This window comes from Delphinus delphis, chromosome X, assembly GCF_949987515.2.
Source record: "Delphinus delphis chromosome X, mDelDel1.2, whole genome shotgun sequence".
Lineage (NCBI taxonomy): Eukaryota > Metazoa > Chordata > Mammalia > Artiodactyla > Delphinidae > Delphinus > Delphinus delphis.
Genome location: NC_082704.1, coordinates 116,688,917 through 116,715,538, shown reverse-complemented (window position 1 = coordinate 116,715,538; position 26,622 = coordinate 116,688,917). Strand labels below are relative to the sequence as shown.

Here is a 26,622-nt window from a genome sequence, read left to right as displayed (position 1 = left end):
CTGCGGGTTGCGGAGGGCCATGGCGGCCCGTTTCAGTGAGCCTCGGCGCTCGTCCGACTCCTCACGCTGCTTCCCCTGCCGCCGCCATCTCGAGGCATTCTATTTCTTGATTAAAAAGTCATTTTCCCCAAATACAGTTATTGAATGAATTTATTTTTTTACCTTTTTTAAGACCATTTTTTAAATTGAAGTATAGTTCGTTTACAATGTTGTGTTAGTTTCAGGTGTACAGCAAAGTGATTCAGTTACATATATATAAATATGTATATGTGTGTATATATAATCTTTTTCAGATTCTTGCATTATAAGTTATTATTGAATGAATTTTTAAATTTTATTTATTTTATTTATTTATTTTTGGCTGCGTTGGGTCTTCGTTGCTATACGCGGGCTGACTCTAGTTGCGGCGAGCGGGGGCTACTCTTCGTTGCGGTGTGCGGGCTTCTCATCACGGTGGCTTCTCTTTGTTGCGGAGCTCGGGCTCTAGGTGCACGGGCTACAGTAGTTGTGGCTCACGGGCTCTAGAGCGCAGGCTCAGTAGTTGTGGCGCACCGGCTTAGTTGCTCCGCGGCATGTGGGATCTTCCCGGACCAGGGCTCAAACCCGTGTCCCCTGCACTGGCAGGCGGATAACCACTGTGCCACCAGGGAAGTCCCTGAATGAATTAATTTGAAAAACAGTTCATGCCTTGGTTGTCGTGAAAAACATAAGCTTCTCGTTACCATCTCACATGGCAAAGTCAGCCATCCCCATGGAGTCCGAGATAGGAATTTAACTTCTCTCGCTGTTGATTGCAACAAGCTGCTCTTCAGCCTTGCCTTCTGAAATGCTCAGTTTCAAACAACAGTTGCACATACTGGCCTTTGCACACTAACTGTCCTCGAGCACCCAGTATCCGTGTCTGCCCTTGAGACCCGGCATTTATAGTTCCCTGTGGGGAATATTCTCAGTCAGTGCTAAAAACACAGGGCACAATGATGGAAGTGCAGGCAACAGCCATTTCAACAAGATAGAGAAGATGCTCTTAGAAAAATGGACGTAAAATCTAGATACTTCCTGGCCAGGAGCAAGAGGGGGGGAAAGAATATCGCAATCACCCCACCTCCTACATAGCTGTGCGACTAGGTGGATGAAGATTATTAAAGCCAAAGCGATGGCCAAGTAGTACTTCTGTCACTTGCTTCTTTAAATTATTTTCTCTCCCTTTCCTCCCTCAATCCCTGCTCTCATCCACCCACTAGGATCTTTTTTTTTTTTTCTTTTTTTTGGCAGTCTTTAAGGAAAAGCAGTTAAAAGAAAAAGAACTGGAATTTGCATAACACCTTTCTTCCAAGATACTAAAAGCAGTTCCCCCATCTATAATTTGTCCTCACAACAGTCCTCTGAACAGGCCTATTATGATTATTATTATTATTTCCATTTTGCAATCACATCATTTGCTGCTGAGACTTTTGGCTACCACCTCATTTTTTGAACAATCTCATGCCCCCTCAGCCTATGTATAAAAAAGGTTTCAACTGCCACCTCCCATTTATGATTGTGCCACGTATTCCATCACAGTCTCTGGCCCTTTGTTTAATTTTATCATTTAAAAATATATTAAATTCTTGTATTGAGCGAGCACCGCAGAACTGGTGAGCAGAAGGTGGAGTCAGCGCTGAAAGAGAGCAGAATCAAACATAAATATCTTCGGAACTAAGAGGGAAATGGAAAGCAGCTCTCAAGGCAAATTGACTTGAATTGCATAAGAATGTGATTTTTTTTTTCAAGAATTGTCTCGGGATATGAAGTACACTTTCTAACAGCTTCAACTTGGCAGATGACACTACCTGTCTCTTTCTAGTCTCTTCCAAGCTTGCAGCCTCCAAATTTGTGTTGGCTTCAAATTTTTTAATGTTTTCAAAGTGTTTCCAGCTTCCCGAATTCCTCTGATCATCTTACATAACCCATGACGGCAGCGCCTCCATGGCAATGACCCCAAGATGGCATAATGCACTGGTAAATGAACTCTTGTAATTTTCCCAACAGTCTGTTCCTTCCATGGCGCAGCCCCCAATTTATTCTTAACATGGAGAGATTTCATTTAGCAAACCAGATGTTGAGTCTGATATTTTCCCCCTCTTTCTTCTCTTACTCATATTCATTGTCCCATCAAACTCTTATTGTTCTCTCTACATAATAGCTGTCATACTATTAGACAGAGGCTATATCAGTCAGCTATTGCTTCATAACAAATAACCACAAGATCTCAATGTCTTATAACAACAAACATTCCTATTTTTTTATCGTGGTAAAATATATATAATGTAAAATTTGCCACATTAACCACTTTTAAGTGTACAATTCAAAGGTATTCATTATTCTCACAGCGTTGTGTAACCATCACTACTACTCATTTCCAAAACTTTCATCACCCCAAACAGAAACTCTGGACCCGTTAGGCAAAAACTCTCCATTCCTCCCTACTCTTAGCCCCTGGTCTCCTCAATCTACTTTCTGCCAGTATGAAACTGCCTATTCCAGGTATTTCATAAAAGTGGAATCATATAATATTTGTCCTTTGTGTCTGGAAATAAGCATTTCTTTCTCATGCATCTGAAAACTGGTTGGGGAGGGCCTGCCTGGAAGAGGCAGGATCAGTTCAGGACTACATCGCAAGTCTCTCATCCTCTTTGGACCGGGGGCTAGCTTGGGTATGGCATGCACATGGCAATGGAGAGCATGAGTGGGCAAGCAGGAACACGCAAGGCCTCTAAAAGTGTAGGCTCTGACCTGGCACTCTGTACCTCCTTCTATTGGCCAAAGCCAGGCATTGGCCAAGCCCAAAGTCTAGGGTCAGGGAAGTAAATGCTACCACTTTCCAGCCATGTGACTTTATTAAAAGTGCTGTAACCTTTCTGAGCCTCATTTCCTTATCAGCAAAATGAGGATAATAGTATTACCTAGCTCCTAGGGTGTTGTGATTATTACTGAATTGCTCTACATTTGCAATATAAAATTGCAAACAATATTATTGTCATTCTTAAAACGTGAAGAATAGAAAAGCAACAGAATCCAATAAACCTTTGTTCTCTAAGTTAGACGAGGATGCTGGACGCCTTCATGGAACTCAAAATTGGATTTAGAATTGCAAACTAAGGCTTATTGGAATTTGATGAAGCAGTAGCAATCATTTTATCCACTGGTTTTCCTATTGCTTTTAGCAGTAGAACCCTTTCTTCAACAGAAACCTAACCCACAGTCCCCATACATAAAGCAGTGGAGGATTTCCGGTTGAAAAGGCACAGGAGTATCCAGAGCTCTTCCCACTGACACGTGTCCCTGTCTCAGAAGGATTGCATGGAGCACAGTTTGAAAACCACTACTTTAGTCCAAGCTCCCTCCTCTTCCAGATGAAAGAAGTGAAGCCCAGTGGGGTGATGCGATTTGCCCCAAATCATGTGAGAAATAGAAGCTTCTTATAAGTACTAATAATACTCATCACCCTTAGAAGCATTACCAGGGCTGCCGAAATGCCACTCCGGTGCCTTCTAAGTTCTGTGCTTGTAGATCCATATCAGAATTTCCACAGAACAACTTAACAATTAAGGACATTGGATTTAGAATCTGTGTTCTGGTTCTGCCAGTTACTGAGTGTGTGAACTGGGACCTTTTAAGTGATCTTTCTGAACCTCAGTTTTCTCATCTCTAAAATGGACATGACAACACCTTCTTTACTGGGTTATTGGGAAGCTTGAATTAGGGAACACAAGTAACATAAGTAGTACAATGTTTGGCGTGTGGTAATCATTTAGGACATATTAGCTCTTAATTTAGTTCTTATTTTATGATTGTTGGTGTTATTCAAAGTTTTTGCCAGTTTTCTATGCACTTGGGCACAGTGAATACATTTGGGGAAATACTGAAACAGTATTACTTACAATCTTTAGAAACCATATTATTTTAGAAAAATATAGTATTTCTTAATTTGAGGGATAAACTAGAAAAAATTGTTTTCAAGAGACTGGGCTGCTGCAAGGTTTGTACAACGTAATTTCTTATCCCTGGACACCATTTCTGTCTGTTTGCCTTCCAACAATCGGATCCAGCTGGCCAAACTGCCCCCTTCCTTTAGAATAAGGTAGGCAGCATGCTAAAATTTTGGAGGAGGATCATCTTGGTAGTCCTTGGGGAAATATCTCTAGATAAGCACCTAGAAGAGCATTGTCCAACAGATAATTCTGCAGTGATGGAATATGATAGCCTGTAATTGGGGCGACTGAGCACTTAAAATGTGGCTCGTGTAACAGAAGAATTGGATTTTAATTTAATTTAATTTTATTTAGTGAATTTAAATGTAAATAGCCATTGGTTTAGAGAGTTCTTCAGATGTTCTGAGCCAACTAGAATGCTTTTGGAAATTTTGGTATTGGACTCTTCAAATAACACATCCCTGAAGATATAGACAGGCAGAAATAGGATGGGAAGAATGCTTTCATACTGGAAGCAAGTCAAGCAGCCAGAAATGAATGAGAGGATGTAGATTAACCCTGTCCTTTCCAAAGACGTCATGGTGAGCTGTTACCAACCTCTCATCAGGACTTTGGGACTCCCAATACTTTTAATAGAGTTTGTACTATTTAGCCTGGGCCTGTTGCAGGTTGCATGCTTGTGCCTTCTTGCACCCCTCACTCAGCTGACAAAGCTTTAACTACTTCTTAAGTAACTTTAAGACATTCTTCTCCAAACCCTCCTTTGTGAGACATAAATTGATCGCTTATTCAAAGTGATGGCTTTCAGTCATACTGGCACTTTCTCCACATGCCCTCAAGAGTATGTGTGTAGATGACAGCATGTATTCATGGATTGCAGCTTGTTCCAATAGCCGGCAGAATAGAAGGAGCTCAGTCAGACGCTGAGAAAGAGTGAAAGAATAAGGTAAAGGAAGACTATTAGAACCAATAGAATTAAAGAGATACAGATATCACGAGATCTGGAGGGAATGATGTAGCCACATAAAACAGGGTGTTGGCCTGAACACATGCATACCCTATGACCCGGCAGTTCCACTCCTAGGAATATGCCAAACAGTAATGCATACGTATATCCACCAAAAGACACATACAAGACTGATGTTAATGGCAGTGCAATTCTTTACAGCCTCCAATTGAAAATCACCCAAATGTCCATCAGTGGGAAAATGGATAAGGAAATTGTGGTACATTCACACAGTGGCACATGACGACTTGGATGTATCTCAGACACAACGCTGAGTAAAAGAAGAAAGGAAAATAAATAGTTTACGCTATGTGATTATATTAGTATAAGTTCCCAATGGGGATCAAGCTATCCTATGGTGTTAGAAGCCAGGATAGTGGTTATCCTTGGGGGCAGGGGGTATTACGTCTTACGTAGCCCAGGGTTTCTCAGTCTCAGCATTACTGACATTTGCGCAGACCATGTTTTGGGGGTCTGTCCTGTGCGTTGTAGGATATTTAGCAGCATCCCTGCCCTCTACCCACTAGATGCCAGTAACAGCCACCCTCCAATTGTGACAAAAATGTCTCCAGACATTGCTAAATATCCCCTAGGGGCAAAATCATTCCCCATTGAAAATCACTGCTGTATCCCAAATGCCTTTCACCTGCTAGATACTCAATAAATACTTACTGAAGGAATGTATGAGGCAAGAGCTGTTTAGTGTCACACAGGTGTATAAAATAATTTAGTTTTTATCTCAAGAGTTCCTGCTGCCCTTTATGAATCTTAAATATAAGTACCAGTTTCATCCATTAGTTAAAGAGTAAGTAATTCAAAGGCCAAAGGCAATATTCATTCAGCAAAAAATGAATTAAATGGACAAAAAATTTAGGTCAAACCAAAACCAAATATTATATGCCAATAAAACTCTCTTAGTAGCAGTTTCTAAATCAGAGTGCCTAACCTGAAATTTTACTACAAAGGTTTAAAAAATACAATAAAATAAAGGGCTTGAAATGAGACACTTTCATTAAAATGTTAATTTTGATAATCACTGCATCATTTATATGGATTTTAACCGAATAGCTTAATATTCTTCACAAAGAAAACCACAGCCTAAGCCTTAAATGCATTCAGTAAAATGTGCATTAGACTTTTCAAAGAATTTTGGTCTCTCCCTAGGTTTATATTCAAGTCATTGATTGTATGTAAGCTATTTAATTCTACACCTAAAATTACAATGTGCTTTAATCCTTCCTCTACAAAGTTCAAATACATACCCCACAAGGCACCGCCGATTGTGCTCTTAAAATTCTTCTTTGTAGTGAAGCATTTTTGGTCCAAGACTCTGAGCAGGTCTTTAGGTCTTTTCCTCTCCCTTAAGTTTGCAGTTCTTTTCCCCGCCACCCCAATCTCCAAAAGCCCATAATTAATGTTACAACTGTGCTAGCCCCACCTCTGGCAGTTAGAGCGTCCTTTCCCACACTTCCACATGTCTGTATGACAGGTATTTTTTTTAAGTGTGGGTATCCATTCCAGTATCCTGGGGAATCATAAGGTTGGATACTTTCCCTTCCTCGTTAAGGGAGACATGTTCAATTTCAAAACCATTTGACTCCTTTGATTGCCTGTTTTTAAAAAACATAATTTTCAGACTCTTTACGGACAGAGGATGTTCCAGTTTTCTACTGCCACCCAACCAATGTCATGGCTTAACAAAATAGTTTCTTATCTCACGATGCTGTGGGTTGACTGGACTCATTCACATGGTTCTCACTGCTTTCGCTCATGTGGCTGCAGTTCAATGACAGCTGGAGCTGGAGCCGCATAAAGGCTTATTTGGACTGGATATCCAAGGTGGCTTTTTCACGCGTGTGTTGTCACCAGGACTTAGACAGCTGACCCCACTGCAGCTGGCCAGGCGAGTCTCCCTCTCCCCATGCTGCTTCTCCACAGGGCCAGCTTCCTCACAACATGGTGGTCACAGGGTTGTTGGACTTAAATGGCAGCTGGCTTCTTGCAGAGTGAATGTTCCAAGATACCCATGTGGGCACTGCAAGGCTTCTAGATTTCTTCCAACCAAGGCCTGGAAGTCATGCAGTGTCACTTCTACAATATTCTGTTTGTCAAAAGTAAGTCACAGAACTAGTCCAGATTCAGCAGGAGAAGACTACACAAAGATGTGAGTACCACAGGTATAATTCATTGAGGACCATCTTTGGAGCCTGTGTATCACAGATGGGAAAAGATGAACCACATGATCATACAGTTGTTCAGGGTGAACTCTTTAACGTATTACTTAGTAAGTCATAAATTCTCCTTTCCTTAAATTCTCATCATTTTCTCTTTGGCTACCAAACTTGTCTCACTTCAGATCTGTTAGTATTTGCTTAACATATTTAGGTGCTCTGATATTAGGTGCATATATATTTATGATTATTATATCTTCTTAATGAATTGACCCTTTTATCATTATAGTAACCTTCTTTGTTTCTTGTTACCATTTTGGCCTTAAAGTCTGTTTTGTCTGGTATGAGTATACCTACCCTGCTCTCTTTTGGTTTCTATTTGCATGGAATATCATTTTCCCTTCCTTTACTTTGAGCCTATGTGTGTCCTTCAAGCTGAAGTTCATCTCTTACAGGCAGCATATAATTGCATCAGCAGTATCACCCCTCAATCAAGGGGAAAATGGTAGTGGGAGAGACCTTGTCTGTCCAATAGGTAGAAGGCAAGCCAGTGCTCCTGGACAAGTGAATTCTTTGATTCACCTCCTCTGTCTTTTGCCCTGATGACTATGGTGGCTTCGTTATGCCCATTTTCTTTCTCAGCATCCCTTGAACCTAAGTGAAAAATGACAAATAACCCTGTTCCTCTTCTTTGCAGTTGTGGAAGCAAAGCAAGGTTCAGCACTCTCAAAGCAAGGGAGAGTGCTAATGTTTCATAAAGTCCATGGCAGATCACACTTAGCCTTAATGTGTTGGCCTTGTTTGCATGCTTGATTGTTTGTTAGCTGTTTCCATTCTCTCCGGCTAATGGCTTCAGTACCTGTTAGGAATCGATACGGTGGATAATTGCAGTCTCTGTTTAGAACAGTGGAAAGGTCAACTGTATTAAACCTCCATTTCAAGTAGTCCTGTGGTGACTTTTCTAAAAAGGAGGGGCAACATTCTTTCCTCCAGCTTTGCCAGCAATTGGCTAGGCTGACTTTATATTATGGCTAGGCACCAGAAATCTCTGTGTTCTTTTCACATCTCCAGGTTCAGGTAGGAAGAGAAAATAGAAGGCGTCCCAATGGCTTCATAATACCTTACGATTGAAGAAAGGTTCTTCTGAGCAAAGAGTCATTGGATAAATGCTGTTAATCTGTTCTTATTTACATAAACAGTGGCTGTCCACCAGCAGAGAGTTTAAGGGCTGAAATGCACTAGCTTTCAGAAAAGAATATTCTTCTAATCTCTTTGAAGAACTCTGAAGTTCAGGTAGAAGAAAGACCCTTATGTGTGCACGCATTTGCCTTAGAAGTGGGAGTTCAAACACCCTTTCACTGTGCCTTACCACCTTTCTTTCCAAATAAAAATACCACACATCAGTCTTTCGAGTTATGTTAGGATGTCATTTTACAGTTCACAAAATTCTTTCATATATCGCCCTAAATTACCTCTTTATTTTGCCTTTTAAAAGCCTAACCTTTTAGCCTTCATGAATTGATTCCTTCTACTTGTGAAGTTTAAAATCGTTTCGTTAACTTGTTTGGACTTTTTTTAAAGCAAGACTCTTGAATTTTGACATAAAATATATTCTTTTTATTTTAGTGTTTTTTTGTTTATGCTTCATTTTGTTCTGTTTTCCCAGTCTCTAAGGAGATCTCATTGCTCTTCACAACGTAAATTCATATTGATCTCTGAGTTAGTCAGGGGAATCTGTTTAGTCGGTCTAGAAGGGACGTATACAATAGCGCATGCCAATGTGATTATGTATTGCAATATTAAGATCATGTAAAGGGCTCCCCTGATGGCGCAGTGGTTAAGAATCTGCCTGCCAATGCAGGAGACATGGATTCGAGCCCTCATCCGGGAAGATCCCACGTGCTGCGGAGCAGCTAGGCCTGTGTGCCACAAGTACTGAGCCTGCGCTCTAGAGCCCGCGTGCCACAAATACTGAGCCTGTGTGCCACAACTACTGAAGCCCGTGCTTCTCAACAAGAGAAGCCACCGCAATGAGAAGCCCGCGCACCGCAACGAGGAGTAGCCCCCACTAGCCGCAACTAGAGAAAGCCCACACGCAGCAACGAAGACCCAATGCAGCTAAAAATAAATAAATTTATTTTTTAAAAAAAAGATCATGTAAATATGAAGTGGGAAAATCAGTTTAAGAAAGGTGCCAAGCTATCCTGCTCTAAAAGAAAGCAAACACCAACTTTAGCTTCACTGTTGAAAGGGATTTTAATACTGAAAGCCTCGTTAGAATCTGAGGTTATTCATTTGCTACAACAGAATCCCATCCAATGAAATTTTAAAATGGGATGTGGTGGCGAAGAATGCCCCGCGAGCCCTGATGCTGGGTGTCCCAAACATGTTTCAGGGGACTTACCATCAAAAAATAAAAGACTTTTGTTAAATGAATGAAGAGAGAGGAATTAAAGGCAAATTTGATAGGAGTGGTTTAGTGTAGGTTAGACTGTATCTTCCTCTGCAGGTCAGCACTGTGATACAGGGATTAAAATGATGTTTTTCTCAAATTCAACCATTTAAAAAATATTGGCACTCTAATTTGAAATTACTCTTTAGAAGTAGAAAATTCACTTGGCATTTATTATGAAATAATACTTCTCTAAATGTGCTTCCAACTGGATTTTTTTTCAAGTCCCTAGCTGTTTTCAGCCTTCATAAAAAGAAGTTATCCGATGACTTGAATGTGCCATGTTCCGTTCTGAAGTCTAATCTTCCTGCTGAGGCTGTTTGTAAATGGCTTAGGTCTTCTTTTTTTCCTCCTAGGATCTTAGGGTTAGGAATTCTAAGGAATCCAAAACATTATGGAGTTAATTGTTCTCGTCTGGCAGGTTATAATTAAATAATTATAGGCTAGAGAAAACGGAAGAAAAGCATATCCCCAGTCCTAATGTTAAATAACATATTGGAATGTATTATTTCACTTCAGATAACTTCATTTACTCCTTAAGTGGTAAAATTAAAATCAATATAGGTTATGTTTCAGGCAAGTTACAGGGAATTACTATAGACACAAAGAATTTAAATGCTGTAAATATAATAGACGTATTTTGAAAAATGGTTCCCATTTTCAAATTAACAAGGTGTACTGTTCAATACTTCTTCCTGACATTCTTGACAGAAAAAAGTTCTGTGTAAGGTGAAGTCATGGGTGGACACTACTTTTGAGATACTTGTAGGTTAATTGGCTGTGAATCTTTCTTTGTTGGTGTGGCAGACAGAATCTAAGATGGCCCCATGGATGGTCCCTGCCTCCTGCTGTTCATAACTTTGTGTATTTCCTTCTCTTTTAATATGGGTGGGACCTGTGACTTGCTTCTAACCAACAGAATATGGCAAAGGTGATGGAATATCACTTCCATGATTATGATTGTGTTACCTAAGATCATACCTTCCATCTTGCCAAAGGAGTCCCTCTCCTTTGATCGTTTTTTGAAGCAAGTTGCCATGTTGAGGAGGCACATGTGGCAAGGAACTGAGGATGACCTCTAGCCACCTGCCAGCAAGGAACTGAGGCTCTTGGTCCAGCAATCCCAAAAGGAATTTAATCCTGCCAAAAACCACAGGAAATGGATCCTTCCCAGCTGAGCTTTCAGATGAGACCTCAGCCCTGGGCAACACTTGATTGTGGTCTCATCAGAGAACTTGAAAAAGATGACCAAGTTAAATCATACTCATCTGTCTGCTTCACAGAAAGTGTGGGATAAGAAATGTGTGTTGTTTTAAGCTGCTAAGTTTATGGTAATTTGTTATGCAGCACTAGATAACTAAAGAAGCTAGCTTCTGTGATAGGACAGAGTAATGATCCCCTAAAGACGTCCACATCCTAATCCCCAGAGCCTGTAACTTTGCAGGTGTGATTCAGTTAAGGATGGAGCAATTTTCCTGGGTTGTCCAGGTGGACTCAGTGTAATCACAAGGGCCCATATAGGTGAAAGAGGAAGGCAGGAGAGTCAGGGAGAAATTTGAAGATGCTACTTTGCCTGGGTTTTGAAGATGGAGGAAGGAGCCATGAACCAAGGAATACAGGAAGTCTTCAGAATCTGGAAAGGGTTCCAGAATGAATGCAGCCCTGTTGACACCTTGATTTTAGCCTAGAGAGGCCCGTTTCAGACTTTTGACCACCAGACTTGTAAGATAACAAATCTGTGCTGTTTTAAGCCACTAAGTTGTGGTAATTTATTACAGCAACAGTAGGAAGCTAATGCAGTCTATGCTTATTTTGTTAGCATCTAAGATGAATAATGAGTCCACCTCCCGGGGCTTGTCTGCTCCTAACAGACTGCACTGGAGCTGTGAGTATTTTCTTCTTTTTCCAGAAATGAATAAATAAATACGGTGCCATTGAGCATTGCTGTAGGGAAAATGAGCATTTTTTCCACAGCCTTGTGGGCACATCCATCCTACCACCTCATACCCCTCATTCTTGCATTTACCTTTTTACTGTTTCTTCTTCAGGTTCTAAGCTCGGACTGTCTTAGTCAAGGATCGTTTGGACTCAAATAATGTGATCTATTCATGTCAGTTTAAGTAAAGAGAAATTGGGGATAAGTGTAGCAAGTAGGTCTCAGAGGATGGAATCGTAAAGCAACTGTTCTTTTCCCCCATTGCCCGTTCAGAAGAGCTCTCCAGGGCCAGGTCTTCATTAAAATCTCAGGCAGGTCTGCAAATGTATTGAGCAGGTTCAGAAAATTTCTCCAGTCACTTGCACACTTGTAATCACAACAACCTGTAATCTGTAATTAAAATGTTCGATTGTCATGTAGTAGTCAAAACCGCCAACTCCACAGAATTTCTCCCTTGCCCCTATATCCGGCCTGGGAAGCCTGCACTGGGTTAAGGGGCATTCCCCAACATTTTTCCCTAGCTTTGGCTCCTTCCACGTTGAAATGAGGCCAGGACAGTGAGGTAAAAAGCAGGAACGTTCTCACTCAGTTGTCACCAAGGTGATCCGACATTGGTTTCCTCTGTCCATGGAAGATCGTGTAGGTTGACTTGTGGACACATTTGTAGATTTCTGGAAGACTTCTCTGTTGAGTTGTTCCAACTGCAGTTCCCTTGAGTCAGATGGTACCCAACGGCTGGCTATGTCCAGCACTCCTTAGCTTCTACATCTCTCTACTAAGGCCCTCCTGCCCCTGGAAGAAGCTCAGTTGAGCAATGCCTTTATTAAATGACCCCAGGGCACCACGTCTACCGTGTCTTCCAGATATCATCCACAGGAATTGCACACTTAAGGCCTGTCTCAGTGGAAGGGTAATAATTTTGCAAATATAGCCTCTGCTCTTTGGGCATGTGCTGCTTCCTCAGGCCTCTCCCTGTTACCATTTTTAAAAATTACATCATGATTAAGACCCCAAGATGAATAAGAGTCCCAAACTGTGGTTTTTAATACCTCCTTTGAAAGTGTGCAGCACCCTGTTTTGGCATGTGGGGGCGATTGGCATGAGGCCTCAGCTGAATCTGCCCCATCATCGTAGCACCCTGTAACATATGAACACATGTAGCTTCTATCTTTTTTCCCCTCTAGGATTGGAATCCTAAGGGACCCGAAGCATTATGGTGTTAATTCTCCTTGTCTGGCAAGTAATAATTAAGTACTTGTAGATGAGAGAAAAGAGAGGTAAAAGCCCATTCCCAGAACTGATGATACGTATCATACTGAGATATTTTACATTAGCTGTTTTACTGATGTAAAATGGTGAGCAACCAGCCCTCAGGAATGGTGGGAACCAGGCCTGCTCAGGGGACCCCTGGCATCTGTAACCTTTACTCTTTCTTGTTCAGTCATGAATGTGACTCGGCTCCCAGCTCTCTTTGTCTGTGTCTCTTAGTTCTGATTCTGGAGAGAGGACATTTGATGGCCTCATTCCAACACTCGGGTCCAATCAGCTGTGCCCTGACGATGAGTTCTGGGCCCATTGCCTGCTGCTGAGGGCTCTGGGGGCAGACTTGAGTAGAGCAGGCCAGGCAGGACAAACAGGCCCACACCACGGCTGCCACACTCTGATTCCTCCTGCCGCATCCTTCCACGACACTCCATCCGTACATTCACGTGCCCACCCTCCTAGTGCTGGCACCCGCCTTGCCTCCAGTGCTTCACTTCCATGCATTCCACGGCAGGGAACATCCTCACCCGCATTCCCTTAAAGGCTAGTGGCAGAATTTCTTTGCGATATAAACCAGAGTGGAGTGGCCGGGGCATAGTGCTCGTGACACTGAAGTTTGCCTAGGGGTGCCAGATTGCTCCCCAGAACTGCTACACGGGGCTCCGTGGCCACCAGCAAAGCAAGATCATTCATCCCAGCCACTGGGAATTCTCATTTGATTACACTGTTGCTCTATTAGTCCTTCTAACGGGAACACTGTCTGCCACTCCGATTATTGGGGCTTTCCGCCAGCCCTTGGCAACTAAGAATTGATGGGATCAGACAGGCCCTCCCCACCATCGCCATCAGTTCTGATTCGATTCTTCCTCCAGTTCTTGAATTCTAGTCCTCTTTCTCCTCTCCATTGATTTCTCTTCGTCGCTGCCCCGACCGACTCCTTCCGTCAGGGGCCACCGCTACCGCCGCTGGGGCAAGTCACATCGTCCTCCCCAGGCAATGGGCTTATAGTAAGGGGCTGTAGAGCACTTAATGCTAGAAATGCAATTTGTCGTGGCTTCTCCAAGAGAACAGCACTGCCACAGATCCCCTTCGCTTTAGTCATTTGGGCAGGAAATCACAAAAGCAGGTGATTAATTACCTCCTACAGTCAAAAAAGTCAGCTCCACCTCAAGAAAATGGCAAGTGACCTTTCTCCTACTCAGGATAAAAAAGGAACAAAGGAAGGAAGGAAGAAAAACCATTATAACCCATAATATGGTCTTCCCCCAAGGGTTTGAGTTATTTGAAAGGTTTGGGTTACTTGGGGGAAATTAAATAAACCATTATATTACATTGTTCTGCTTTTGGCCACACAGTGTTCCCTATGGTGAACAATATTTCCCAGTGAGCGCCCATCTGAAATGTTTATCGGCCCAAGGTCGTAGGCATTGTTACTGCAGCCTTAGAAAGCCACATGGTATGGGAAGTCACATGTACTGGGATACTGTTTTTACATAAGAAGCCTACAGTGACATTTTTCTTTCATGATGCTAAGAAGATACTGACATTCAATGAATTGATAGAATTTTTAAAACTCTATCCCCTTCCAGAAAATTACACAGACATTTTAAGCGGCTAAAGGAAAATCGGAAGGGGAGAATCCATTTTGAGAGACTGAGTTGATGCTTTTAAAATCCAATCTTCCCTCAGCGAGTTTTATTTTAGGGCTCTGCTGTTCGGTGTCGCAGATAATATCACCCAATATAAACCGAATAGGAAGCTTTCCACTGGCTGAACATTTGATTCCAGTTTTCTCTGTGGTCTGAAAGCCCACTTGTGAGCCCTTTGATTCTCTGCCCTGGGAGCCCAGGGAACATTCGCCAACATCACACATTTTGTTTTAAAAGAGCACCGTCACCGATAGAGTCCAGGCTCTGCGCATATCATAAATATTTTGTTTTCTCTCTTACAGAAGCTGCAAAGAATCGATACTCCTCGCTGTCATTCAGCCTTACCCTGTAAGTGTCCTGTGAGTAAAAGTGCATCTATAAAAAGATATGGGTTACAATAGACTTTCACACACCATCTCGCACTTCCAGTCTCCCCCTCCCACTCCACTCCAGTGACTAACAGCAGAGAGAAATAACATGCATTCACAGGACCAGTTCCAAAATCTTGGTTATTTGTATTTTGTACTCCATGACAGCAGATCCTTCATTGGACAGAAAAGAAAGTGGTGCATTTCCTAAATAACTTGAAAATCAACTTTTCAGTCCCATGTGCCTCTCACATCTAGAAATGACACAAAACTCAAGAATTTCCTTGTGATTCTTAAGTTTCCAGCTTAAGCATCACAAGTCTAAAGGGAATATCTAATTGTAGGAAGTTGAAGCATGGTTGTTTCTCTTACCCCCATTCAAATAATTTGGTGGAGACATTGGACGTTTCAGCGGCCTTGTCAGGAAGGTGGGGAGTGATTAAAACCGTACTGCTTTCAGTTCCCATGATTCTTTTAAAAACAACTTTATCATGGTGTAATTCACATATCGTAAAATTCACCCATTTCAAGTGTACAATTCCATGATCTTTATAAAGTCTACTGAGGTACGCAGCCATCACCACCATCCAGTTTGAGAACACGTCCATCACCCCAACTGGATTCCTCATTTACATTTACAATGAATCCCTTTTCCTAGCCTCAGTCCCAAGCAGCCACTAATTTACTATTCATTTATTTCTATAGATTTGCCATTGCTTGTGAATTTCATACATGGTCAGTGAACTAAAAAATACCGAGGCAAATTCCTTCAGATTTTTCCCCACACGTTTACTGTCAATATCTTGTGTGGCCTTCACATGGAGCGGCAGAGATTCCAACCTACTTAGGCTTTTATTTTCCTCCCCACAGAGATTTCTACATCAATTCAGAGGCTCTGGCGTTTGCCGGCCTCCATCTTCTGACCAAACGCTTCATCTCCCCTGTCCTGGAATTTTCCTTCTAAGCACTATGGGCTAGTCATTTTAGGCAGGAAAAAAATATGTATTCAAGTTTGTGATAAGATCACAAATTGAACTAACCAAGACCACAAGTTATGCGATGTAGGGTCATTACTACATATGTTAAAAGCACGGTTTAATATTGAATGTTACTTTTAGTCCCAACTCTTTGACACAGCTACACACGCACACACACACATCTGGATTTGAAATCTAAGGAGACAGCAGGAGGTAAAAGAAGCAAGACTTGAGATCTAGTTCCCAACAGTATAAAAGGCGATTCCCACACCTGCTCTGGACCCCAATTTCCTCATCCGTGTAAGGAGAAGGTCAGGTGGCATCCCGTCCAAGGGCCTTCCTGCTTCACCACCTCGTGACCTGGCGATTCTTTCCATATGAAGTACAGCTCATCTGTTTTTAGATTGTTTCATTTAACCCAGTTGTCACTCGCACCTCCTTCAAATCTATGCACACTTCTTCATTTCTTTGCAATGAACAAATGCATTTGGGTAAAGCCAATGTGAATGTCTAACATACGCAAGTGATGGACCAACTATAAATTCCTGGCGGAACTACAAGCTTGCATTGTCTTTCCTGAATTCTCTCTTCCTACTTTATAACCTATTAGTAATGCAAGATCAGAACCATTTTACTCCAAACCAGGTTATTTTTCCAATGTGGGGTCGCATGTTACCCCCAAACAGTAAACTTAGAGGAGTTTTGCATTTAAGTTAAGGGTTTTGTCTTGTTGCTTTGCTTGCTTTTTTTGCCATTTGAGTCTGCATGACTTGTTATTCATATGAATACTCATTACTATCCGTGAATCATGGAACTTCCTCTTAACAGACAACCTGGAATTTTCTAGGAGTTCAGCTGACTCCTGCTGTTGTGCTATATTGAAAGTCAACGTTCAGGAGTGTTGCTTGTTCTTATGGCCAACGGTTGCACCTCTGTTCCCCAGAGTCACTCTCCCAACCAGTCATCGTAGATGAATTCTCAACTTTGACCAGCCCGCCTTCCTGAAATGCCCATCACATACTCCACCCGCCACCTCCTCAGCTCACCAAATCCTTCTCACCTTTCAAGTCTCAGCACAAATTCTGAATGCAACCCCAGAGTTTCTCAACATCAGCACTGTTGGGCTGGAGAATTCTCTGTTGGGAGGTGTGTTTAGCAGCATCCCTGTCCTCTACCACTAGATGCCGGTAGCATCCTATCCCAAGTGGTGACAACCAAAATGTCTCCAGACACTGTCAAATGTTCCCTGGGGACCAAAATCACCCCCAGTTGGGAACCAGTGTCCCACACCTAAAGTCTTCCCTTCTTGATCCAGTCCAAAGTGACCTCTTCCTCCTCTGAATTATAAGAGTTGAAACCCCAAAGTTACTTAAATAGATACATTAAATGGAGAGAGGGGTGCACATGGGAAAAGAGACTGTGAAGTTTTACTTATATTTTTGTGTTTGGATTTTCCTACAAGCAAATGGCTTTTTTTAAAGGTTTTATGTATTTGATGAACATTCTCTTGGCAACCAGAATGGACATACAGAAACAGAGGACCCACCAGACCAAAAGAAAGTCTATAAATTCTACTTTTATTACAGACAATAGCATTCAGCATTTTAACTTCTTTGCAGCTTACTGGTCAGCATTTTTTTATGTTGTGTTTCTTCTGCATAATAAGATCTGGTCAAGACAGAGAGCCGCTGTTTACAGCTTTTTGCCATACTCCACGTGTCCCCAGGGCACCCCAACATGACCCAGCCACAGAAATCAATCTCCAGTGAGGCCCAGGTCAAGGGAGCTTGGGAGAAAAGTCTTAGGATTCCCAAAATTCTTTGATAAGAAATAATTCTTAACAGGTTTTTGCCTTCTTATTTTAAGTATTATGGAGGACTCTCTCTCCACCATTTTTACTTTATTTCTTAGAGGAAAATTGTGGAAGTGCAGAAGGAAATACAGAAGCAGAAAAATATGTGTTGGCAATACTTATCCTCAGAGACAACCAGTGTAAACATTTTGGCCTATTTCTTTCCAGTCTTTTTGTTCTAATGCCTTGTCAGCGTTGAGATCATATGACATGTACACTTTTATTCTGCATCTTTTACTTAGTATATCAGGCATTTTCCCGTGTCATCAAGGATTCTATATAAGCATTATATACATGGCTGTAAAACATTACATTGAACCAAGATTTCCTTAATCAACACCCATCATTAAGCCCACTGTCTCTAATGTGTTTCTATTATAAATAATTCTGCAGAGAACATCTTTGTGTATAAATCTTTATCTGTATTTAATAGCTTTTCCTCAGGATTGAATTTTAGAAGAGGAATTTTTGGGTTACTCGTGGATTTTATTTGTTTTTTTCTGACACACCATCTTCCCTTATGCTGTTACCTTTTTTTTTTTTTTTTTTTGCGGTACGCAGGCCTCTCACTGTTGTGGCCTCTCCCGTTGTGGAGCACAGGCTCTGGACGTGCAGGCTCAGCGGCCATGGCTCACGAGCCCAGCCGCTCCGCAGCATGTAGGATCTTCCCGGACCGGGGCACGAACCCGCGTCCCCCGCATCGGCAGGCGGACTCTCAACCACCGCGGCACCAGGGAAGCCCTACTGTTACCATTTTTATTCCAGATCTTTCTTGGCCAACTGCTCCCCTCTTTCCTTTCCATAGTTCCCAAGTCTAGAACTTTCAGAGCTTTCCAGTCCAACATTACCTGAGACAGAGAGTATTTAAAGAGTCTCTGTAACATCTCCTCATACAACCCCAAGTCAGTGGGACTTGGGCTAAGTCACTCTCAGTTCTGGCATCCCTGAGCTACCATGATTCACCTTCCCTCAGGTTTCTTCTAGGCCAAAAACTTGAGAGACCTGCTTGCCTGCCTCTCACTTCCTGCCTACCTTTCACTGTGTTCCACATACCTGAGGGAGGCTACACACCTCCTCATGGAAGCTCCAGCATAGTAGATATTGTCAGAACCCAGAACATATCCCCTTGGCATGTGTCATGCTGAGCATGCCGGCCCAATTTCCAACTGAGAGCACCAGTGATTCCTTGCCTGTGGGTTATTTCTGGCCACAGGGCCATGCTCATGGAGCGGACCAGAAGTGCTCTTTGAGCACTCCACTAGGAATTCTCACTCTCAGAAGAGCAGCCACTTCATCACTGATTGACAGGAGCTGGTGGATAAATACCCCAGCTCCCTCTCTCCTCAGTCAGTGTAACTCTGAGGCATACAGCCTGCCTTGTTTTCCAGACATTCCCAGCAGGGTTAAACGCCAGTTGCTCACAGTGGTGCCTGACTTAACAATGAATGCTTCATTGGCTTCCTCACCCGCCCTGTCTCCCTTCCCCTGCTCACCTACCCATGCTCCCTGGGAGCATCTCCCAAATCAGCTACCTGCTTGTGAATCCTGGTCTTAGGGTCTGCTTTGGGGGAAGTCCAAACTAAGTCATCCGGTGATAACTGTGGGCTAGTTAGTCCTCACTAAGTATGTACTCAGTGCCTACTATATAAATGTCCTTTAGAGCTACAGGGTTGGCAAATTCAAGACCTTACACTTAGCTTCAGAAATTTCTCTCTTTTTTTTAACATCTTTATTAGAGTGTAATTGCTTTACAATGGTGTGTTCGTTTCTGCTTTATAACAAAGTGAATCAGTTATACAATATACATATTTCCCCATATCTCTTCCCTCTTGCATCTCCCTCCCTCCCACCCTCCCTATCCCACCCCTGTAGGTGGTCACAAAGCACCCAGCTGATCTCCCTGTGCCATGCGGCTGCTTCCCACTAGCTATCTATTTTACGTTTGGTAGTGTATATATGTCCATGCCACTCTCTCACTTTGTCCCAGCTTAACCTTCCCCCTCCCCGTGTCCTCAAGTCCATTCTCTAGTAGGTCTGCGTCTTTATTCCCATCTTGCCCCTACGTTCTTCATGACCATTTTTTTTTTTTTAAGATTCCATATATATGTGTTAGCATGCAGTATTTGTTTTTCTCTTCCTGACTTACTTCACTCTGTATGACAGACTCTAGGTCCATCCACCTCACTACAAATAACAATTTCGTTTCTTTTTATGGCTGAGTAATACTCCATTGAGTGTATGTGCCACATCTTCTTTATCCATTCATCTGTTGATGGACACTTAGGTTGCTTCCATGTCCTGGCTATTGTAAATAGAGCTGCAATGAACATTTTGGTACATGACTGTTTTTGAATTATGGTTTTCTCAGGGTATATGTCCAGTAATGGGATTGCTGGGTCGTATGGTAGCATATACCCTGAGAAATTTATCTTATGTCTGTAGTTTTGTTTCAAACTACGTTCTAATGACTTCTAAGAGCATCAGGAGCATGTCAGCCATCTATCGTGGCCATCTTAGCAACAGCAAATTTGGAAAGAGGTGCAGGGGTTGATTAGAGGCCTTTTAATCTTAAAATTAATTAACAGCAGGAAAATCTGATTATTTGAAATAGTAATTATTTGTCATTTCCACCACAGGATATGAAGTGCTTGTGATCAGCACCTATTGGTCGGCAGGTTGCCAGGAATTAACGTATCAGGTTTTTGGGTGGTGCACATTGTACATTTTTTAGCAACAAAGAGAGATCTGAGTCAAAACTGCAGTCATGACTGGTTTGCATACCCCATGTACCAGAGGTAACTCCAGCCAGTGGAAGAAGCCATTACTTTACTGATTCTAATTCAGTAAACTTCAGACTTGTAGAGCTAATGTTTTTATCATCAAAAAGTAATTTTTAAAATGTATGTCCATTATATGAAATAGTCACAAATCCAGAACAAGAAAAATGCAACTTGTATGGATTCTTAGATTCTTATCCCGGGTCTGTTGACTTCAAAATATGTATAAAATAATATTTACTTAACTACCTTGGCTATCTAATATTCTTTCTGGTTTTCCTAGATTACCAGGTTTGTCATTAGGGCATGGGAAATAAATTCAGGAATGAGGCTCCAAGAAGCGGGCATGCAATAGCTACAGGCAGAAGAGACAAGCATCCCCAGCTTGACCAGTTCTGCTCTATGGGACCACTTTAGGGGCAAATAACCCTCTGTACTTCCATAGGAACATCACTGCATTCTAAGATTATACATCAAATGAGATGCATAGAAACTACATTCTGTTAAATATATTTTTTATTGAGGCAAGGAATTATGTAACATTTTAGAAAAATAAGGTAAAATACCACATTTAAAAATTCAGATGCATAGAGGAATGAACCTCAGTATCTGGCACACTGAACACATGTGAAATACATCATTCCCAAACAATGCTGGGGAAGTGGGGCGTTACTGCATTCAAATATCTCATCTAATTAGCAGTGTCTGTTCTGGGTAGCTTTATTACAGCCGCTTCACTTGAGCTAAACGCATTGTGCCAACGTAAATATCCCCTGCTTAAAATCATTACGGGAGAATAATGTTTTCCCTTCAGCTAAAAAATGACATATCAAAAGCAGATGAACTCCCTACTGTATGATTTGTTCATTCATCATGACTAAGCTTGGCCTGTAATTACGGTACTGAAGAGAACATCCCTGTCCCATGACTTCAGCTTTGCAGTAGGACTTTTAAAAGTCACGTTGAGCATGTTCAAAGCTATTCTTTTGAGGAGCCATTCAGAGTTTGTCTGGATTTTTGTTTTTGTTTTTAAAGGGCAGCCGTTCTCTCAGAACATCTTGCATAAGTGGAAGAATTGAAACTCTGGAGGCCAAAGCATCCGTCTATGCTGCCCTTAAGACACAGGGGAACTTTTGAAATAACAGGATTTTCTGAGCATTAAGGCAGAACTCCACCCAGGAATACACATCCACATGTTTTATCATGTGTTTTTCCAACAATGATTGTTTTATTATAACACATAACGTAAATCTACCATTTTAACCGTTTTTTTTTTGGTTTTTTTTTTGGTTTTTTTTTTTTACCGTTTTTAAGTGTACAGTTCTGTGGCATTAAGTACATTCAGAAACTTATGCAACCATTGCCACTATCAAGTTCCAGGACATTTTCATCACCCCAAAAGGAAACCCCATACGCATTAGTCACTCCACATTCTCCTCACTGCCGTCCCCAGCCCCTGGCAACCACTAATCTGCTTTCTGTCTCTATTCCATAGAGACAGAATTTTCCTATTCTGCACATTTCGTAGAAGTGGAATCGAATCATACAATGTGTGGCCTTTTGTGTCTGGTTTCTTTCACTTATCATGATGTTTTCGAGGTTCATCCATGTTGTAGCGTGTATCAGAACTTCTTTCCTTTTGTGGCTGAATAGTCTTCCATTGTACGGCTAGACCACATTTAACTTATCCATTCCATCATATTGTTTTTAAATTGATCTCCAGTATACTTGTATTTGACAAAGATGGGAATCCTTTTATTGCTTTCATTTTACTTGAAATTCAAAGTATGGGACACCCTAACTGGCTTCTGTGCTTTGAGATTAATGCAATACACAGGAGGATGAACCTCTGTGTTGACTTTAGAGTCAATTACTAGAATTCTTTACACAACAGCCTCAATCTCTTAGAACTGTATAGTATGAAAAACGTTAGGCTGCACCGTGTGCCGTTTCCAATATTTGACCATTTTAATCTATAAAATTGCAGTTGTATGATTCAAGCTAAATATTTACCTCTGTATTAGGTTCCATAGAGAATGCATTTCTTTTTCAAAATAAACAGATGGTGCCTGCAACATGGTAGGGAGCTCACCTACCACATGAGTTCCCTTCCCCTCACAGGCTTTGTTAAAACAGTGCAGTGAGGCTGATTCTCAGATGAAGGCAGTTGACCAAGATCACAGCCTCTAAGCAGGTTTTATCATTGTCCTTCCCATTTCTGAGGGAGACCAACTGAATCCCTCAGCCCCTCTTTCCAATGAAAGACAGTACAGAGGGCCTAGAAGATGAGGCAGAACATGAAGTCGACCTTTTTTTTTGATATTATTTCTTATTTATTTATTTATTTATTTATTGAAGTACAGTCGATTTACAAGGTTGGGTTAATTACTGCTGTGCAGCAAAGTGATTCAGTTGACTTTCACTTCTAAGTCAAGGTCTCCTCTCTACCTTTCACTTCTAAGTAAGGTTATAGGCTCACAGGTTACCAGTAAGAGGCTGAAACTCAAGTTTTGGGCTCATAAAGCGTGGGAGCTTTTGCACGTGTGCGTGTGTGTCCCCTTACCTGCTCACGTGCCCATACACCATTAATGTGAGTAACAGTAGGATTATCAATCATTTTAGAACTATCAGTGGCTCTTCTCCACCTTGTTAAAATACATAACTAATGAGCAACTTGTCATAAACCCAACATGAGATTTGACTACCACCTAACCTTCTGCATGGTACTCAAAGCTCCGTATTGGAAGCAGGATTTATGTACTTCCACAACTGTCCTTTTAAAAGGTCCTTGGAAATGTGCTCAGTAAGAACATGGAACATGCTGTCTATAGTTCTGGTCTGGTGGCTAAATCAAACTTATTGCTTGATGAACATAACAGGGTTTCAACTGCATCCATAATTTGTATCTAGTCCTTGAATTGGGCACGCACCAAACACTTTTTAGCAAAAATGTTAAATATCTGGGAGGATAAAGATAGGAAACAATTCTTACAAGGTTGGCCTTACATTACCAATAATCAGATCAAATGTTTTCTTATTTTCTAGTCTCCCAAATCAGCATTTATTAGTGCTGCAAAAAAGGCAAGGTTAAAGTCCAATCCAGTCAAAGTGCGATTCTCCGAGGAGGTCATCATCAACGGCCAAGTGTCGGTGAGTTGACAGACACCCGCTGGTGACTCAAAGAGAGGCCTTGAGGTGTAGGGGCTTTGCACTAAGCAGAGCCAGTCACCCCGCTGGAATGATCAGTTCAGAATTGGTTGTTGGATTTCACAGGGGTGTCGAATCTCAGGATTGTAGACGGCTTGAGAGATCGCCAGGCTGTGCCAGCTGTATTCCTTCTTACAAACCCAGAAGACATAGTAGTCCAGAGTTAGAGACTTCACTACTTTACAAAGGAGTTCGTTTGATTTGAGATCACTTGACATTGCCTCATGTTGAGTAGAATATGCCTCTTTGAAACTTGCACCTATTTCTCCCCATTCTGCCAACTACGCATTCTTCCATATAACAGCCCATTCTATATTTTGAGAAGGGTTTCCCCTGAGGTTTTCCTTATCCAAAATAAAATGTCTCTGTTCTTTCAACTAATCAAAATGGAAAGAAGTTAAAATGATGGGAAAAGTTTCCTATATGCAATCAGGAGTGAAGAAATACTGCCCACACCTCCATCAATAGGTCTTGATAGGAATCATGATTAGTCAGGCACATAATTGATCTTCAAAATGAATGATGCAAACATTGATAGGATGCTTATTTTCAATTTTCCCCCCAAATATATAGCCTAGTATTTTTGGTTGTTAGCAAGCTACCGTCCAGGGTGCTCATATTTTTTGGACCTTTGAAATGCCACCTTTTGTTGTCGAGGTTTTGTTGTTTAAATAAACTCAAAGGGATAAAAATCTCATCCATGATATACTTGCTAAGGGCCACAGACTCTTCCCTGGGTGGTCCTGGATTTGAATTTGCAGATAGAGGCCTGTGTATCCCGGGCAAGGCACTCATGGTGCCAAGTGTCTTCTGGCCAAAACTTGCTGACCTGCATCTGCCCCACTCGGAATCCAGGGGCTTAACTGGCCAGTCTACCAAACTGTTGTGATGTTTGTGGGATGGGGCCGAAGGCTGTGCTGCCCCATGTACATTTTAGCTGTGGCCTTGTCCTCCCAGTGGCCATGTCCCACCCCATCCCCTCTGCCCCCTTTCACACCACGGTCTCTTCTGTTCCTCTCGGTGAATCCCCATTGCTCTGGATGCAGAGTTACCATAATTATCATTTCAGAACAAGACTGTCCCAGTTTAAGGCTGTTAGTTCCAGTCCCAGAAGAATGACTATGACACAGAGGGTCGTGGGAAACTTACCTCATCTTTTCTCAAGCTTCTGAGCATGAGATTGGGCAATCAGTTTATGCATCTTTAGAGAGAATATGATTGCAGGAGCTGCTGTGGCAGCTTCCCCTTGTCCCTGGATAAAAAGCAGCTGGTGTGTGGGGACAGCTCTGGGGGTTGATCATCTCCTGCAGCATTCGCGGCCTCACCACAGGCCTGAGCGTGGCAGGGACATTCGGTCTGCTGTCTGGCCCTCAGCCTTTGTGACCGGCTTCCTTTCCGGTCTCCTCTTGCTTTTCTGAGTCGTTGTGTGGCCTTCCTTCTGGACTTGGAGCTGCACTAACTCAGTGAATTGGGCAGCAGGAAAGTCGTGTGTGAAGCCCTCAGGAGTAGAGAGGAGGGGAGGGGAGTCAGAGAAAGAAACAGGAAGCGAAAGGCATGAGACTGTTTCGGACATACTTAGGGACTGAATTCTCATGGACCAACTGTAGGACGGTAGCAAATCTCTGGCCATCTCCTCTCAGTTTCCTCATCTGTAAAACAAGGGACTTAACGCTTTCATAATTGCTGACTTCCCCTCCACTCCCGTGGCTTCATGACCAACCACGTGTTCGTGGAACTCACCCAACTTGCCTTCCTGCTCCCCCTTTCGTCTCTCCCCACTTCCAGTTGAAGAGAAAATTCAAAGGAATGTGTGTCTTTTGTTTACTTTTGGTTGCGCTTCAAACATCTCTTTTTGACTTATTTTTAAGTTATCTGTTTGTTACAGACAGTGTTTTATTCTTTTAACACACTAACCCGTTCCTCATATATCCCCTTGGAGTTTGAGGAACATCTCTAAATGGGTTAAAAATCATTTCACAAAATTACTTTAAACTTGAAGCTTGTTAATGCTTGTGATTCGCCATCATGACCCCTGCCAACAGGCATCATGTGAAACATCGTCATTGCTGGTCTTCTTTCTGTTTAAGACATGCTGCTCTGCTAAAGTCTGGCCTTGTGGTCCCAAACATTGTGGTCTAATTACAAAGGTGTTATTTCTGTCATTGCGTTTTCTAGTGGGAAACCTTGATTTAAATTAAAAAAAAAAACTCATCTGATCGATCTTCTGACGGGAAAAGTTCTTTTAGTTGATTCAGCTGAGTTATTTGTAGCTAGAAGAGAAGAATTTTGCTATGAACAGCTGAACTCAGATATCACCAAAGGGATACTTTGGTTGGCCTTAGGGAGTTTGATTTTTTATTGTCTTATGCTGTGATTAGAATAAATTGCAGATATGTGCTGCTTCTACAAAGGGCAGAATCCTAATTCAACTGACTTACACCCCCTCCTCTTTTTTTTTTTTTTTTTTTTGTTAAATAGGAAACTGTTAAGGATAATTCACTTCTTTTTATGCCAAACGTCCTGAAAGTCTATCTGGAAAATGGGCAGACCAAATCGTTTCGCTTTGACTGCACCACCTCCATAAAGGTAAGAGGACCCGCTGAACTGTGTACCTGGACACTGCCAGGTACGGCGTGGAAGTCCCACTGTGACTCTTGTGCGGCTATACCTTCATTCAGAACTATCTGTTTATTTCTGAGATTTTTTTGGTTGTTTCCAAATAAGGTAGTGTGTGAATACTTAAACACAAACCCAAACAAAAAATTTAAACTAACAAGGTTCTGCTCTGCGTGTGTGTGTGTGTGTGTGTGTGTGTGTGTGTTGCAAAACAATATAATATGCTATCAGTCATGAGATACTAGGGCTAGTCATTTTAATACAGCTGAAAATTATTTAAAATAGTGTGACTGTCACCAAGAAGGCTTGGCACCCTGCCCAAAGCCAGCATGATTTCTCGGCCTTGCTATCCACGGAGATGATTAAGATGTTAGATG

The 26,622-nt window shown here is 41.9% G+C and overlaps 1 protein-coding gene across 1 annotated transcript in view; it reads left to right on the top strand.

Annotated features, from left to right (window-relative positions):
• The window catches only part of FRMPD4 (FERM and PDZ domain containing 4), a 182,926-nt gene that overhangs the window by 118,391 nt on the left and 37,913 nt on the right, over nt 1-26,622 (top strand). The window contains exons 4-6 of the mRNA XM_060002885.1: nt 14,751-14,796; nt 23,468-23,572; nt 26,108-26,215. Of these exons, the coding sequence (XP_059858868.1) occupies nt 14,751-14,796; nt 23,468-23,572; nt 26,108-26,215 (259 nt within the window). The remainder of the gene's footprint in view (nt 1-14,750; nt 14,797-23,467; nt 23,573-26,107; nt 26,216-26,622) is intronic.